Genomic DNA, 17,500 nt, shown 5'->3' with positions numbered 1-17,500 from the left:
ACTACTCTCACGCTAAAAGAAAACTTCCTAACATCTCTGTGACTCATCTGAGTTTCCAGTTTCCACCCATGTCCCCTCGTTCTGTTATTATTACGTGTGAACATTTGATCTATTTCCACTTTGTCAATTCCCCTGAGTATTTTATATGTCCCTATCATATCTCCTCTCTCCCTTCTTTTCTCTAGTGTCGTAAGGTTCAGTTCCTTCAGCCGCTCTTCATATCCCATCCCTCGTAGCTCTGGGACAAGCCTCGTCGCAAACCTCTGAACCTTCTCCAGTTTCTTTATGTGTTTCTTCAGGTGGGGGCTCCATGATGGCGCGGCATACTCTAAGACGGGTCTCACGTAGGCAGTGTAAAGCGCCCTAAAAGCTTCCTCATTTAGGTTTCTGAATGAAGTTCTAATTTTCGCCAGTGTAGAGTACGCTGCTGTCGTTATCCTATTTATATGTGCCTCAGGAGTTAGATTAGGTGTCACATCCACTCCCAGGTCTCTTTCTCGAATCGTTACAGGTAGGCTGTTCCCCTTCATTGTGTACTGTCCCTTTGGTCTCCTGTCACCTGATCCCATTTCCATAACTTTACATTTACTGGTGTTAAACTCCAGTAGCCATTTCTCTGACCATCTCTGCAGCCTGTTTAAGTCCTCTTGGAGGATCCTACAATCCTCGTCTGTCACAACTCTTCTCATTAATTTTGCGTCATCTGCAAACATCGACATGTATGATTCCACTCCTGTAAACATATCATTTACGTAAATTAGAAAGAGGATTGGTCCCAGCACCGATCCTTGAGGTACTCCACTTGTTACTGTCCGCCAGTCCGACTTTTCGCCCCTTACCATTACCCTCTGGCTCCTTCCTGTTAGGTAGTTCTTCACCCATACTAGGGCCTTTCCGCTTACTCCTGCCTGCCTCTCAAGTTTGTATAGCAGTCTCATGTGCGGTACCGTATCAAAGGCCTTTTGGCAGTCAAGAAATATGCAGTCTGCCCAGCCTTCTCTGTCCTGCCTTATCCTTGTTACTTTATCATAGAATTCTAAAAGGTTTGTTAGGCATGATTTCCCTGTCCAGAACCCATGTTGGTGCTTGTTTACAAACCCAATGCTCTCCAGGTGCTCAACAAGTCTTAGCCTAATTATTCTTTCAAGTATTTTGCAGGGGATGCTTGTCAGTGACACGGGTCTGTAGTTAAGTGCCTCCTCCCTATCCCCCTTTTTGAAAATCGGTACGACATTTGCCTCCTTCCAGCAACTGGGCAATTCTCCCGACATAAGTGACTCATTGAAGATCATTGCCAGAGGCACGCTGAGAGCCTGCGCTGCCTCTTTAAGTATCCACGGTGATACTTTGTCTGGTCCAACAGCTTTATTTGCATCCAGTGTTGTCAACTGTTTCATTACATCCTCTGCTGTCACCTCTATATCTGATAGTCTTTCATCTTGGGTAATCTCTTCTAACAATGGGAGCTGCTCAGGCTCGGTAGTGAACACTCCATGGAATTTTGCATTCAGTACCTCGCAGATTTCCTTGTCGCTTTCTGTATATGCCCCTTCTGTTTTCCTCAGTCTTGTCACTTGGTCATTTACCGACATCTTCCTTCTTATATGGCTATGTAGTAATTTTGGTTGCTTTTTCGCTTTGACTGCAATATCGTTCTCATAATTTCTTTCCGACACTCGTCTTATGTTAATGTAATCATTCCTAGCTCTGTTACATCTAATCCTGTTGTCCTCTGTCCTTTGCCTTCTGTACTTCCTCCACTCCCTCCTGCTTCTCACCTTTGCTTCCTGACACTGTCTATTAAACCATGGGTTATTATATTCCCTCCTGCTTTTTTCCTTTATTGTTGGAATAAATCTATCTTCAGCCTCCTTGCATTTCAATATGACTTGGTTCATCATACCTTGCACTGTTTTCCTCTAAGTTCTTCCTCCCACTGCACTTCTCCCAGGTAGTCCCTTATCCTTCTGTAGTCCCCTTTTCTGTAATCAAGTCTCCTTTCCCGGACCTCTTGTCCTTTGGTCACAATTTTAAGCTCCATCATGTAGTCAAAGACTAGGACACAATGGTCACTAGCTCCTAGTGGTATTTCATGTTCCAACTGCTCGATGTCTTCTACATTCTGAGTGATAATGAGATCTAATAGGCTGGGCGTATCCCCTCCTCTTTCCCTAGTATCTTCTTTCACATGCTGTGTTAGGAAATTCCTGTCAATAACGTCTACCAGCTTCGCTCCCCAGGTCTCCTCCCCGCCATGGGGATTCCTCGTTTCCCAATCTATCTCTCCGTGATTTAGGTCCCCCATGACCAGCAGCTTCGCTCTCATTCTATGCGCTAAAGTTGCTGCCCTCTGCAGTTCATCCATACATGTCTTGTTGCTGTCCTCGTACTCCTGCCTGGGCCTTCTACTGTTTGGTGGGGGATTGTAGAGTATCAAGATTACAATCTTCTTCCCATCCACTGTCAGAGTTCCATGTATGAAGCTTGTGCTTTCATTGGTACCCGGATTTTCCAGCTCATCAAACTTCCATTTCCGCTTTATTAGTAGTGCCACTCCTCCTCCCTGTCTCTGTGTCCTTTCTTTTCTTATCACCTGGTACCCCTCTGGAAAGATTGCATCCGAGATCATGCCATTTATTTTAGTTTCCACTATTGCCACTATGTCTGGGTCTGCCTCACTAACTCTTTCTTTTATCTCTTCTGCTTTATTGGCTACCCCATCAGCATTGGTGTACCAAACCTTGAGACTCTTCTTGGAAACTCGGGTGTCAGAGTTCCCCCTTTCACCAGGGGTCTGGGGGGAACTGGGGGGTGTCTGGGGGGCAAGTGGGGGCTGTGGGGGTGAGTGGGGGGGTGCTAGGGGGGTGCCTGGGAGTGCCTGGTAGGCGAATGGGGTCTGGGCATCTAGGGGGGTAGGAAGGGCATAATGGGTCTGAAAGTTAGGGGTCTGAATAGCATAGGGGGGTTGAGAAATAGAGTGAGACTGAGAGTCAGATAGAGGTTGAGAGGTTGGGGGGAAGAGGGCTACTGAGGGCGGAGAGTTGAGATGAGAATGGAGCATGGGTGCTGGGAGTGGAAGAGAGGGTATATTAGTTAGGGGGGAATCGGGGGTAGGTGGGGGTTTTGGGGTAGAAGAGGGGAAGAGGGAGATGGGGGAAGGTGTTAGGGGGTCACAAGGTGAGGGGGTTAAATGTGGGCTGGAGGTGCATAGGAGGGGTGAGGGTTGGGTGGGGTTTGGGGGTGAGTGGAAGAGGGGTGCAGTGGAAGCTGGGATGGAGTAGATGGAATTGAAGTCAATGGGGTAGAAGGGGCAGGGGAGTGGGAAGGGGTATTTGGGGAGGGGGGATGGGAAGGTGGGTTTGGGGAGGGCATTGCTTGACCCACTGGGGCCGCTGACAAGTGTGATGTAGCAGGGGCAGGGGAATCGTTGTGGAGGTGCAAATGTGGAAGGGACAGGGGGGTTTTGGGAGGCTGAGGCAGGGGGGATGTATAGGAGGGCTGAGTTGGGGAGGATGCGACCTGGGAGATGACCTGGGAGGTGACCTGGGAGGTGACCTGGGATGTGACCTGGGAGGTGAGACTACCTGAGAAGCTAGTACGTTGTCGTTGTTGCCATCTATTTTTGTGGGCTGTTTGCTCATCTTTCGTCATAAACCTCTCTATAAACACATTGTAATGGGTTTCACTTCCTCTGAGTAAATGCTTGCTCCTCATTATGTACTCCACTGCCTCCTCATTGGAGAATTGCACCAGAACAGGTCTATTCTTGGTACAATTGTAGGGTCCAACCCGTCGATTGATATCCACCTCGCGTTCTGCCATCTCTGCTCCAATACACCTCAATATCTCGTGCAATTCGTATTTTTCTGTTTCTATTCTCTCTTGTCTAGTTGGTGCCCTAGATTCGAATAATCCATGTATTATAATAGACCGTCTCCTCAGTAATTCATTGTCATGCTGGTAGCCTGTCCCCTGGGGATTCCCCATCCCAACCGCAGTCACTAACCCATCTCCCACTAATCCTCTATCCTTAGCCATGCTGCTAAACCTTCCTAATTCGTTTGTGATACGAGCACATTCCCTCTCCCAGTCCTCTCTTCCCTTCCTAATCTCTTCCTGAACATAGAGCATAAGTTCTTGTTTCTGCCTCTCTACCGCATCCTGTATTTGCTGAAATACCTCACTTTTAATCCCCTGGATTAGATCCTCCAACCAATCACTCCTTCTCTCTACAAATTTCCCTATTAATTTGTCTATAAATCTGTCCTCCTCCTCATCCCTGCTGGTGATTGACCTTGAACCCCTTCTAGTCATTGCAGTAACAATCTAGCCAAAAAGGCGCTCCTCAATACCTTGCACAATCTGCTAACACAATAGGTGAGTGAATCTCCAATCGTCGTCCCATGTGGTGGTATAAGGGTTGCTGCCGAGGTGAGGTCACGCGGTCAGAGGTCGGTGAGGTCTGGTTTCACACTGCACAGTATTTCCTCAACTATTTTGAATTACGCTAATTAAACTGTTTTTCTTCACTACCTTATGGCTCTGGTCAAAACCCAAGGTTTTTTCATTCACTTGTACATTCACTTATAGTCTTTTTCACTTCGAAGTTGCCTGATTACCCCTCCCACTCCACTAGTGGTCCAGGAGCTCCCAACCCACGTCCACCCAACACGATGGTCACAAGACAATGTGTGTGTGTGTGTGTGTGTGTATGTGTGTGTGTGTGTGTGTGTGTGTGTGTGTGTGTGTGTGTGTGTGTGTATGTGTGTGTGTGTGTGTGTGTGTGTGTGTGTATGTGTGTGTGTGTGTGTGTGTGTGTGTGTGTGTGTGTGTGTGTGTGTGTGTGTGTGTGTATGTGTGTGTGTGTGTGTGTGTGTGTGTGTGTGTGTGTGTGTGTGTGTGTGTGTGTGTGTGTGTGTGTGTGTATGTGTGTGTGTGTGTGTGTGTGTGTGTGTGTATGTGTGTGTGTGTGTGTGTGTGTGTGTATGTGTGTGTGTGTGTGTGTGTGTGTGTGTGTGTGTGTGTGTGTGTGTGTGTGTGTGTGTGTGTGTGTGTGTGTGTGTGTGTGTGTGTGTGTGTGTGTGTGTGTGTGTGTGTTTTAAATGTGTTATAGAGTTTGTTTATAGTGTGTTGTGTGTGGTTGTGTTTGTGGGTCCAGTATATATACGACACAATCCACCACTTCCCATTATGTATTGGGTAAAAGATCAAGTAAAAAACTGATAAATAAGCCATAAAGTTCACCTAATCAGGATTGGTCAATAAGCAATTACATGTCCCTTTACGAAACCTGTATATCTTTCCTTAATCACAATGGCTTATTTTGTATCTGAGAAATAGTTTATGAGATCGGATGCATTGTGAAGTTTTCTGTAACAATAAGAATCTTCCGTTGCGACGTTTCCAAGCTCATAAACTGTTTAGTAAATACACACTAAGCTGCTATTATCTAGAAAAGATATACAGGTTTCGTATACTCTGACTTCATACTTCAATGATGTTTTTTCCTCTAATTGCTCATTTATTTGTTGGTTTTCCCCAGAGGCAGTGGCAGGGGTCCAGGGTGAGTAGCGTATTCTGTGTCCTGTAATGTAGCGGGTGAGTCCTGTAATGTAGCAGGTGAGTCCTGTAATGTAGCAGGTGAGTCCTGTAATGTAGCAGGTGAGTCCTGTAATGTAGCAGGTGAGTCCTGTAATGTAGCGGGTGAGTCCTGTAATGTAGCAGGTGAGTCCTGTAATGTAGCAGGTGAGTCCTGTAATGTAGCGGGTGAGTCCTGTAATGTAGCAGGTGAGTCCTGTAATGTAGCAGGTGAGTCCTGTAATGTAGCGGGTGAGTCCTGTAATGTAGCGGGTGAGTCCTGTAATGTAGCGGGTGAGTCCTGTAATGTAGCGGGTGAATCCTGTAATGTAGCAGGTGAGTCCTGTAATGTAGCAGGTGAGTCCTGTAATGTAGCGGGTGAGTCCTGTAATGTAGCGGGTGAATCCTGTAATGTAGCAGGTGAGTCCTGTAATGCAGCAGGTGAGTCCTGTAATGTAGCGGGTGAGTCCTGTAATGTAGCAGGTGAGTCCTGTAATGTAGCAGGTGAGTCCTGTAATGTAGCGGGTGAGTCCTGTAATGTAGCAGGTGAGTCCTGTAATGTAGCGGGTGAGTCCTGTAATGTAGCGGGTGAGTCCTGTAATGTAGCGGGTGAGTCCTGTAATGTAGCGGGTGAGTCCTGTAATGTAGCGGGTGAATCCTGTAATGTAGCGGGTGAGTCCTGTAATGTAGCGGGTGAGTCCTGTAATGTAGCGGGTGAATCCTGTAATGTAGCAGGTGAGTCCTGTAATGTAGCAGGTGAGTCCTGTAATGTAGCGGGTGAGTCCTGTAATGTAGCGGGTGAGTCCTGTAAAGTAGCGGGTGAGTCCTGTAATGTAGCGGGTGAGTCCTGTAATGTAGCGGGTGAGTCCTGTTATGTAGCGGGTGAGTCCTGTAATGTAGCGGGTGAGTCCTGTAATGTAGCGGGTGAGTCCTGTAATGTAGCAGGTGAGTCCTGTAATGTAGCGGGTGAGTCCTGTAATGTAGCGGGTGAGTCCTGTAATGTAGCGGGTGAGTCCTGTAATGTAGCGGGTGAGTCCTGTAATGTAGCGGGTGAGTCCTGTAATGTAGCGGGTGAGTCCTGTAATGTAGCGGGTGAGTCCTGTAATGTAGCGGGTGAGTCCTGTAATGTAGCGGGTGAGTCCTGTAATGTAGCGGGTGAGTCCTGTAATGTAGCGGGTGAGTCCTGTAATGTAGCGGGTGAGTCCTGTAATGTAGCGGGTGAGTCCTGTAATGTAGCGGGTGAGTCCTGTAATGTAGCGGGTGAGTCCTGTAATGTAGCGGGTGAGTCCTGTAATATAGCAGGTGTAATCCATAATAATGTAATCCATTCAGTATGACCCCTATTTTAAAGGATGGGCATTTGTTATGGAGTTCAGCCTATATTTCCCTATTCCCGCATATATCACGCAAGCCATATATCACTAAGAACTCTTTGAGTCATATTTCTCTATCTTTACATATCTTGAAGAAGTTTAAGTTGATTTTGTGACACTTGAAAGGAAGGTGCTTCAGTTAAAAGAAATATCGACTATAGGTTTGATAGGGGTGAGGCTATCTTGAGGTTATCTTGAGATGATTTCGGGGCTTTAGTGTCCCCGCGGCCCGGTCCTCGACCAGGCCTCCACCCCCAGGAAGCAGCCCGTGACAGCTGACTAACACCCAGGTACCTATTTTACTGCTAGGTAACAGGGGCATAGGGTGAAAGAAACTCTGCCCATTGTTTCTCGCCGGCGCCTGGGATTGAACCCAGGACCACAGGATCACAAGTCCAGCGTGCTGTCCGCTCGGCCGACCGGCTCCCTAGGCTAGGACATGACTCCAACTTCAAACATGGCAGAGTAACTCGCGAGGGAGGAGAGCTTTCCCGCTCGGGGCGAAACCTCAGTACATGCTGCGTACAGCGTCAGGTGTGGCGTGAATGGTTGGCATCAGGGGCTTGGCCAGATTGACCAATGGTGTTGAGCCCCGGGCCGGACATAGCATGACGTCAGGCGCCCCTGCAGAGGAAGGCGGGAGATCTGGGTCACTCGCTACCCTGGGTCCTGCTCAGAGGATGTGCGCTCGAGCGATTAATCGTTCTGCATAGGTATAGGCTTCAAGACAGTCTATCAGCTCCTGTGTGCTAACGAAGAGGGAGGCTTGTCAACTCCCGAAGGCTGGGTTCGGTGGGACTGAGGTGCTCCCCAGAGGTGAACAGTAGCACCTAGGGAGGGGAGTCGGGCCCCATCAGTGAGGAGGTGTAGAGTGGTGGGAGCTGCAGCACTCCAGGGCGGGCACCGTCGAGCGCTCTAGAGGGGCCCCGACTCCTCCTAATTAAGGCTGAATACGCCGGAGTGGAAATTGCCGATTCTGTCGGAATCACCCCAGTACTGTCAGCACCCCAGTATTGTCAGCACCCCAGTATTGTCAGCACCCCAGTATTGTCAACACCCCAGTATTGTCAGCACCCCAGTATTGTCAGCACCCCAGTATTGTCAGCACCCCAGTATTGTCAGCACCCCAGTATTGTCAGCACCCCAGTATTGTCAGCACCCCAGTATTGTCAGCACCCAGTATTGTCAGCACCCCAGTATTGTCAGCACCCCAGTATTGTCAGCACCACAGTATTGTCAGCACCCCAGTATTGTCAGCACCCCAGTATTGTCAGCACCCCAGAATTGTCAGCACCCCAGTATTGTCAGCACCCCAGTATTGTCAGCACCCCAGTAATGTCAGCACCCCAGTAATGTCAGCACCCCAGTATGTCAGCACCCCAGTAGTGTCTGCACCCCAGTACACTCCCCCGCCTCCCCCAGGAGCGATATCGACGAGGAGGTGGAGACGGTGGCGGCCGCGGCGCTCCTGTCCGGTGAGGCGCCCCTTCGTGTGAAGAACCTGGCCCTCTCTGACGTCTTCTTCAGTCTGGTGGCCATGGCCCCTGAGAGTGAGTACCTCCCCATGGCCCCTGAGAGTGAGTACCTCCCCATGGCCCCTGAGAGTGAGTACCTTCCCATGGCTCCTGAGAGTGAGTACCTCCCCATGGCCCCTTAGAGTGAGTACCTTCCCATGGCTCCTGAGAGTGAGTACCTTCCCATGGCTCCTGAGAGTGAGTACCTCCCCATGGCCCCTGAGAGTGAGTACCTTCCCATGGCTCCTGAGAGTGAGTACCTCCCCATGGCTCCTGAGAGTGAGTACCTTCCCATGGCTCCTGAGAGAGAGTACCTCCCCATGGCCCCTGAGAGTGTGTACCTCACCATGGCTCCTGAGAGTGAGTACCTCCCCATGGCCCCTGAGAGTGAGTACCTCCCCATGGCCCCTGAGAGTGAGTACCTCCCCATGGCCCCTGAGAGTGAGTACCTCCCCATGGCCCCTGAGAGTGAGTACCTTCCCATGGCTCCTGAGAGAGAGTACCTCCCCATGGCCCCTGAGAGTGAGTACCTCCCCATGGCCCCTGAGAGTGAGTACCTCCCCATGGCTCCTGAGAGTGAGTACCTCACCATGGCCCCTGAGAGTGAGTACCTTCCCATGGCCCCTGAGAGTGAGTACCTTCCCATGGCCCCTGAGAGTGAGTACCTTCCCATGGCTCCTGAGAGAGAGTGCCTCCCCATGGCCCCTGAGAGTAAGTACCTCCCCATTGCCCTGAGAGTGAGTACCTTCCCATGGCCCTTGAGAGTGAGTACCTCACCATGGCTCCTGAGAGTGAGTACCTTCCCATGGCCCCTGAGAGTGAGTACCTTCCCATGGCCCCTGAGAGTGAGTACCTCACCATGGCTCCTGAGAGTGAGTACCTCACCATGGCCCCTGAGAGAGACTACCTTCCCATGGCCCCTGAGAGTGAGTACCTCCCCATGGCCCCTGAGAGTGAGTATCTTCCCATGGCTCCTGAGAGTGAGTACCTCACCATGGCCCCTGAGAGTGAGTACCTCCCTATGGCCCCTGAGAGTGAGTACCTTCCCATGGCTCCTGAGAGTGAGTACCTCCCCATGGCCCCTGAGAGTGAGTACCTCCCCATGGCCCCTGAGAGTGAGTACCTTCCCATGGCCCCTGAGAGTGAGTACCTCCCCATGGCCCCTGAGAGTGAGTACCTTCCCATGGCCCCTGAGAGTGAGTACCTCCCCATGGCCCCTGAGAGTGAGTACCTTCCCATGGCCCCTGAGAGTGAGTACCTTCCCATGGCTCCTGAGAGTGAGTACCTCCCAATGGCCCCTGAGAGTTAGTACCTCCCCATGGCCCCTGAGAGTGAGTACCTCCCCATGGCCCCTGAGAGTGAGTACCTCCCCATGGCTCCTGAGAGAGAGTACCTTCCCATGGCTCCTGAGAGTGAGTACCTCCCCATGGCCCCTGAGAGTGAGTACCTCACCATGGCTCCTGAGAGTGAGTACCTCCCCATGGCTCCTGAGAGTCACTACCTCCCCATGGCCCCTGAGAGTGAGTACCTTCCCATGGCCCCTGAGAGTGAGTACCTTCCCATGGCCCCTGAGAGTGAGTACCTTCCCATGGCTCCTGAGAGTGAGTACCTCACCATGGCTCCTGAGAGTGAGTACCTTCCCATGGCCCCTGAGAGTGAGTACCTCACCATGGCTCCTGAGAGTCACTACCTCCCCATGGCCCCTGAGAGTGAGTACCTTCCCATGGCCCCTGAGAGTGAGTACCTCACCATGGCTCCTGAGAGTGAGTACCTTCCCATGGCCCCTGAGAGTGAGTACCTCCCCATGGCCCCTGAGAGTGAGTACCTTCCCATGGCCCCTGAGAGTGAGTACCTCACCATGGCTCCTGAGAGTGAGTACCTCACCATGGCCCCTGAGAGTGAGTACCTCCCCATGGCCCCTGAGAGTGAGTACCTTCCCATGGCTCCTGAGAGTGAGTACCTCCCCATGGCCCCTGAGAGTGAGTACCTCACCATGGCTCCTGAGAGTGAGTACCTTCCCATGGCTCCTGAGAGTGAGTACCTCACCATGGCTCCTGAGAGTGAGTACCTTCCCATGGCCCCTGAAAGTGAGTACCTCACCATGGCTCCTGAGAGTGAGTACCTCACCATGGCCCCTGAGAGTGAGTACCTCCCCATGGCCCCTGAGAGTGAGTACCTTCCCATGGCCCCTGAGAGTGAGTACCTCACCATGGCTCCTGAGAGTGAGTACCTTCCCATGGCCCCTGAGAGTGAGTACCTCACCATGGCTCCTGAGAGTGAGTACCTCACCATGGCCCCTGAGAGTGAGTACCTCACCATGGTCCCTGAGAGTGAGTACCTCCCCATGGCCCCTGAGAGTGAGTACCTTCCCATGGCCCCTGAGAGTGAGTACCTCCCCATGGCCCCTGAGAGTGAGTACCTTCCCATGGCCCCTGAGAGTGAGTACCTCCCCATGGCCCCTGAGAGTGAGTACCTTCCCATGGCCCCTGAGAGTGAGTACCTTCCCATGGCTCCTGAGAGTGAGTACCTCCCAATGGCCCCTGAGAGTTAGTACCTCCCCATGGCCCCTGAGAGTGAGTACCTCCCCATGGCCCCTGAGAGTGAGTACCTCCCCATGGCTCCTGAGAGTGAGTACCTTCCCATGGCTCCTGAGAGTGAGTACCTCCCCATGGCCCCTGAGAGTGAGTACCTCACCATGGCTCCTGAGAGTGAGTACCTCCCCATGGCTCCTGAGAGTCACTACCTCCCCATGGCCCCTGAGAGTGAGTACCTTCCCATGGCCCCTGAGAGTGAGTACCTTCCCATGGCCCCTGAGAGTGAGTACCTTCCCATGGCTCCTGAGAGTGAGTACCTCACCATGGCTCCTGAGAGTGAGTACCTTCCCATGGCCCCTGAGAGTGAGTACCTCACCATGGCTCCTGAGAGTCACTACCTCCCCATGGCCCCTGAGAGTGAGTACCTTCCCATGGCCCCTGAGAGTGAGTACCTCACCATGGCTCCTGAGAGTGAGTACCTTCCCATGGCCCCTGAGAGTGAGTACCTCCCCATGGCCCCTGAGAGTGAGTACCTTCCCATGGCCCCTGAGAGTGAGTACCTCACCATGGCTCCTGAGAGTGAGTACCTCACCATGGCCCCTGAGAGTGAGTACCTCCCCATGGCCCCTGAGAGTGAGTACCTTCCCATGGCTCCTGAGAGTGAGTACCTCCCCATGGCCCCTGAGAGTGAGTACCTCACCATGGCTCCTGAGAGTGAGTACCTTCCCATGGCTCCTGAGAGTGAGTACCTCACCATGGCTCCTGAGAGTGAGTACCTTCCCATGGCCCCTGAGAGTGAGTACCTCACCATGGCTCCTGAGAGTGAGTACCTCACCATGGCCCCTGAGAGTGAGTACCTCCCCATGGCCCCTGAGAGTGAGTACCTTCCCATGGCCCCTGAGAGTGAGTACCTCACCATGGCTCCTGAGAGTGAGTACCTTCCCATGGCCCCTGAGAGTGAGTACCTCACCATGGCTCCTGAGAGTGAGTACCTCACCATGGCCCCTGAGAGTGAGTACCTCACCATGGTCCCTGAGAGTGAGTACCTCCCCATGGCCCCTGAGTGAGTACCTCCCCATGGCTCCTGAGAGTGAGTACCTCCCCATGGTCCCTGAGAGTGAGTACCTTCCCATGGCTCCTGAGAGTGAGTACCTCCCCATGGTCCCTGAGAGTGAGTACCTTCCCATGGCTCCTGAGAGTGAGTACCTTCCCATGGCCCCTGAGAGTGAGTACCTCACCATGGCCCCTGAGAGTGAGTACCTCACCATGGCTCCTGAGAGTGAGTACCTCACCATGGCCCCTGAGAGTGAGTACCTCCCCATGGCCCCTGAGAGTGAGTACCTTCCCCAAGCCCCTGAGAGTGAGTACCTCCCCATGGCCCCTGAGAGTGAGTACCTCCCAATGGTCCCTGAGAGTGAGTACCTCCCCATGGCCCCTGAGAGTGAGTACCTCCCAATGGTCCCTGAGAGTGAGTACCTCCCCATGGTCCCTGAGAGTGAGTACCTTCCCATGGCCCCTGAGAGTGAGTACCTCCCCATGGCCCCTGAGAGTGAGTACCTCCCCATGGCCCCTGAGTGAGTACCTCCCCATGGTCCCTGAGATAGAGTACCTTCCCATGGCCCCTGAGAGTGAGTACCTCCCAATGGTCCCTGAGAGTGAGTACCTCCCCATGGCCCCTGAGAGTGAGTACCTCCCAATGGTCCCTGAGAGTGAGTACCTCCCCATGGTCCCTGAGAGTGAGTACCTCCCCATGGCCCCTGAGATAGAGTACCTTCCCATGGTCCCTGAGAGTGAGTACCTCCCCATGGTCCCTGAGAGTGAGTACCTCCCCATGGCCCCTGAGAGTGAGTACCTCCCAATGGTCCCTGAGAGTGAGTACCTCCCCATGGCCCCTGAGAGTAAGTACCTTCCCATGGCCCCTGAGAGTGAGTACCTCCCAATGGTCCCTGAGAGTGAGTACCTCCCCATGGCCCCTGAGAGTGAGTACCTTCGTATGGCCCCTGAGAGTGAGTACCTTCCCATGGCCCCTGAGAGTGAGTACCTTCCCATGGTCCCTGAGAGTGAGTACCTCCCCATGGCCCCTGAGAGTGAGTACCTCCCCATGGCCCCTGAGAGTGAGTACCTCCCCATGGCCCCTGAGAGTGAGTACCTTCCCATGGCCCCTGAGAGTGAGTACCTTCCCATGGCCCCTGAGAGTGAGTACCTTCCCATGGCCCCTGAGAGTGAGTACCTTCCCATGGTCCCTGAGAGTGAGTACCTTCCCATGGCCCCTGAGAGTGAGTACCTCCCCATGGCCCCTGAGAGTGAGTACCTCCCCATACCCCCTGAGAGTGAGTACCTTCCCATGGCCCCTGAGAGTGAGTACCTTCCCATGGCCCCTGAGAGTGAGTACCTCCCCATGGCCCCTGAGAGTGAGTACCTCCCTATGGCCCCTGAGAGTGAGTACCTTCCCATGGCCCCTGAGAGTGAGTACCTCCCCATGGCCCCTGAGAGTGAGTACCTTCCCATGGCCCCTGAGAGTGAGTACCTCACCATGGCCCCTGAGAGTGAGTACCTCCCCATGGCCCCTGAGAGTGAGTACCTTCCCATGGCCCCTGAGAGTGAGTACCTCCCCATGGCCCCTGAGAGTGAGTACCTTCCCATGGCCTCTCAAACAGGCACCTAATCATGGCCCTTCACAATTATAATGCTCCTGTCCATAGTGGGATTACTATAGACTCCAACGACCCGGAAGACAGTTGAGTGTACCTTGAGAGTGTACAGTTGAGTGTACCTTGAGAGTGTACAGTTGAGTGTACCACTAAGCTGGGAAATAATCTCTGATGGGTCACAAAGCCCTATCCCTTCCGGTTCGTCTTTTCCTGTTGTAGAATCGAACCAAGATTTAAAATCAAACCCCAAAGTTACAATTTGTGTTACAATGATATCAATAACATTGTGGTTCCGGGCACCATAAAATATATACAAAAGTCAATCAATCAATATAATGCCTTATCTGGTCTTCTTGATAATAATACTTTCATATTCAAGATTGTGGAAGACAAATTTCTCCTAATAGGTCTATGTGTAATAATTTTACCCAAAAAGCTTTTCTTTGCTGTAACCGGGAGATTGTTGCTTCCTCAGAGTACCATAACGAGACGCTGCACAAGATCCTCAACGACAGGAAGACGTGGGACGACAACCTCCTGGCGGCGACGCTGCAGGACAAGATCATTAACGACCTCCAAGTTCCCTTGTGTGTCTCGAGGGAAGGCATACTACCCGGGGTAAGGAAGTGCTCTTCGGCTTCGGTGGGCTGGTAGAAAAACTAATTGGAAAATATATAATTTTAAGAAAACTTGTCTTGCTAGGCAAATCGAGCCTTGCATGCTAGCTCAAGTAGTGCATTCTATCTAAGTCATGATTAGTGTTTACAAGGTGCTAGGCTAATTTACCAGCTCATGTAGAATACTTCTCCTGGTACACATACAGCAGAGTAATACTTCTCCAGGTACACATACAGCAGAGTAATACTTCTCCAGGTACACATGCAGCAGAGTAATACTTCTCCTGGTACACATACAGCAGAGCAATACAGGACGAGTGTCTTCCTGCAGCTGCTCTTGACCTCCTCTTCTCTGTCTCTCTGCAGATGCCAGAAATATTCCTGTACCCGGGTTTCATTCCGCTTGACCCACCGGTAGAGAAGTGTGGCGATGGAACATTCTAAGGTAAGAAGACAGTGGAAATGTTGCTCTATCTAACGAATATTACTTTCTTTCTTTATCTGTGTCTGTCAATCTCTATCTCCATCTCTCTCTCCAAGCCTTGGGAGGATGGAGTTATGATTCTGATAATATCCAACACACTCTAGAGGCACAGTTTTGACATGAGTGTTAGGGAAGGCAGCTCTTATGTTGGCCAGTCTTGCATATGCTGCTGATCATATCCTCTTGATGTGGTGCGTGTATGTACTCACCCAGTTGTACTCACCTAGTTGTGCTTGTGGGGTTGAGCTCTGGCTCCTTGATTCCGCCTCACAACTGTCAATCAACTGGTGTACAGATTCCTAAGCCTACTGGGCTCTATCATAACTACATTTGAAGTTATATAGAGTCTGCGTCCACCTCATCACTGCCTTATGTATTCCTCCTGTTAACTTCTCTGACACTGAAAAAGTTCTTTCTAACGTCCCTGTGGCTCATTTGGGTACTCAGTTTCCACCTGTGTTCCCTTGTTGGCGTACCACCCGTGTTAAACAGTTTACCCTTATCTACCTTGTCAATTCATCTGAGAATTTTGTAGGTAGTGATCATGTCTCCCCTTACTCATCTGTCTTCCAGAGTCGTGAGGTGCATTTCTCGTAGCCTTTCCTCGTAACTCATGCCTCATAGTTCTGAGACTAGCCTAGTGGCATACCTCTGAACTTTTTCCAGCTTCTTCTTATGCTTAACAAGGTACGGGCTCTATGCTGGGGCCGCATACTCCAGGAATGGTCTTACATATGTGGTATACAAGACTGTATGATTCCTTACACAGGTTCCTGAAGGCAGTTCTGATGTTAGCCAGCCTTTCATACGCCGCAGATGTTATTCTTTTTATGTGGGCTTTTGGAGACAGGTTTGGTGTGATATCAACTCCAAGGACTGAGTAGGACTGATCATCGGCAAACAATGAAAGGAACGATTCTGTTTCCTTTGGGAGATCATTTACATATATCAGAAACAGTATGGGTCCAAGGACTGATTCCTGCGGGACTCAACTTGTGACGCCTCGCCAATCTGAGACCTCACCCCTCACAGTGACTCACTGTCTTCTGTTGCTTTTTTAGTAGGCATCCGTCAATCCCGTGGGGTTATGGAGTTGTGCCCTGGGTGTCTAGTTGTTGTAGTCTAGTTGGATGCAGCGCCTGCTGTGGCTGTGAAGGCCAACTCGAGAATGACAGTCCCGACCACAGCGATCGCAGCTAAACGCCGCCGTGCGTCTGACAGTGGTCGAGACCTCCTCTGAAGTCTATTATCCTCCGCCTGCCTCTTCAGGTCATCCTCGAATTGCTGGAGTCCCTTCTGCACTTTGCATCTCCAGGCAGATCTGTCCGCAGCTGCTGCCTCCCAAGTGTATATGTCGATGTTCATCTGCTTGAGGTCACGTTTGCAGGCATCTTTGAAACGCAGCTGAGGTCTTCCGGTGGGTCTCCTTCCTGTTGCCAGTTATCTATACAAGAGGTCCTTTGGTATGTGGCCATCTTCCATGCGTGTGACGTGTCCCAGCCATCGCATGTATCTCTGTTTCAGGAGTGTGAACATTGAAGGGACTCCTGTTCTCTCGAGTACTGTGTTGTTGTTGATGTGGTGTTTCCACGTGATGTCAAGGATGCATCTCAGGTTCCGCATGTGAAAGGTACTGCGCTGTCTCTCTTGGCGAGAGCGCAGGGTTCAGGATTCCGTGCCGTAGAGAAGTGTACTCACCACACATGCCACGTAGACTTGCGCCTTGGTGTGCACTGTCAGTTTGGTATTTTCCCAAACGCGCTTTGTGAGCCTGGCCAGTGTAGTTGCGGCCTTCCCGATACGCCTGTTGAGCTCAGTGTCCAGGGAAAGGGTGTCTGAGACTGTGGAGCCCAGGTACACACACTCGTGGACCGCCTCCAGCACATAGTCTGCTATATTTATACAGGGTAGCTCATTGACATCTTGTACCATCACCTGTGTCTTCTTCAGGCTGATTGTCAGGCCGAATGCGGAACAGGCTGCGGCAAAGCGGTTGAATATCTGCTGCAGGCCTTCTGCTGTGTGTGTGGTGATCGCTGCGTCGTCAGCGAAGAGGAGCTCCCTGAGGATTCGCATCTGTTCTTTTGTCTTTGCTCGGAGTCTGTATAAATTATAGAGCTTTTCATCAGATCTTGAATGGAGATTGATGCCCTCTGTGGTTGTTTCAAAGGCATGCTTAACGAGGATTGCGAAGAAGATGCCGAACAGGGTTGGAGCAAGAACACACCCCTGTTTAACGCCACTGTTGATGTTGAATGGTTCAGAAGTTGAGCCGTTGTACACGACTGTTCCCTTCGTGTCCTTGTGGAACGATTGTATCATACTGAGTAGGATGGGTGGACAGCCCATTTTGGCCAAGATCTTGAAGAGTCCGTCCCTGCTCACGAGGTCAAAAGCCTTTGTAAGGTCAATGAAGGCAATGTACAAGGCTTTTCTCTGCTCCCTATACTTTTCTTGAAGCTGTCTCAGGGAGAACACCATGTCAGTGGTCGACCTCTCTGCTCGGAAGCCACACTGTGACTCGGGGTACACTCTTTCAGCAAAAATCTGAAGCCTGACCAAGACGACCTTGGTGAAGAGTTTGCCGACGACACTGAGGAGGGAGATGCCGCGATAGTTGTTGACATCGCTTCTGTCACCTTTATTTTTGTAGAGAGTGATGATGTTTGCATCTCTCATGTCTTGTGGCACCCGAGCCCTCCCTCCAGCACTGGCACAGAAGTTCATGAAGCTCGGTTTTAAGTGTTCCA

At 51.4% G+C, this 17,500-nt stretch overlaps 1 protein-coding gene across 7 annotated transcripts in view; it reads left to right on the top strand.

Annotated features, from left to right (window-relative positions):
• Positions 1-17,500, top strand: part of LOC123769309 (MOXD1 homolog 1-like) — a 103,842-nt gene that overhangs the window by 79,995 nt on the left and 6,347 nt on the right. For 6 of the 7 annotated variants that reach the window (XR_011223840.1, XM_069309828.1, XM_069309827.1 and 3 more), the window contains exons 13-16: positions 5,543-5,563; positions 8,373-8,500; positions 14,125-14,267; positions 14,633-14,711. Coding sequence is in view for 6 of the 7 variants with exons in the window: in XM_069309828.1 (XP_069165929.1) it covers positions 5,543-5,563; positions 8,373-8,500; positions 14,125-14,267; positions 14,633-14,710 (370 nt within the window). In the remaining variant the exon portion in view is untranslated. The remainder of the gene's footprint in view (positions 1-5,542; positions 5,564-8,372; positions 8,501-14,124; positions 14,268-14,632; positions 14,712-17,500) is intronic. The other variant, XM_069309829.1, reaches the window with a different exon arrangement.

The sequence above is a fragment of the Procambarus clarkii genome, chromosome 66, assembly GCF_040958095.1.
Source record: "Procambarus clarkii isolate CNS0578487 chromosome 66, FALCON_Pclarkii_2.0, whole genome shotgun sequence".
In the NCBI taxonomy this organism is placed as follows: domain Eukaryota; kingdom Metazoa; phylum Arthropoda; class Malacostraca; order Decapoda; family Cambaridae; genus Procambarus; species Procambarus clarkii.
The sequence above is the reverse complement of the archived record's forward strand: the minus strand, read 5'-3'. Positions and strand labels throughout refer to the sequence as shown.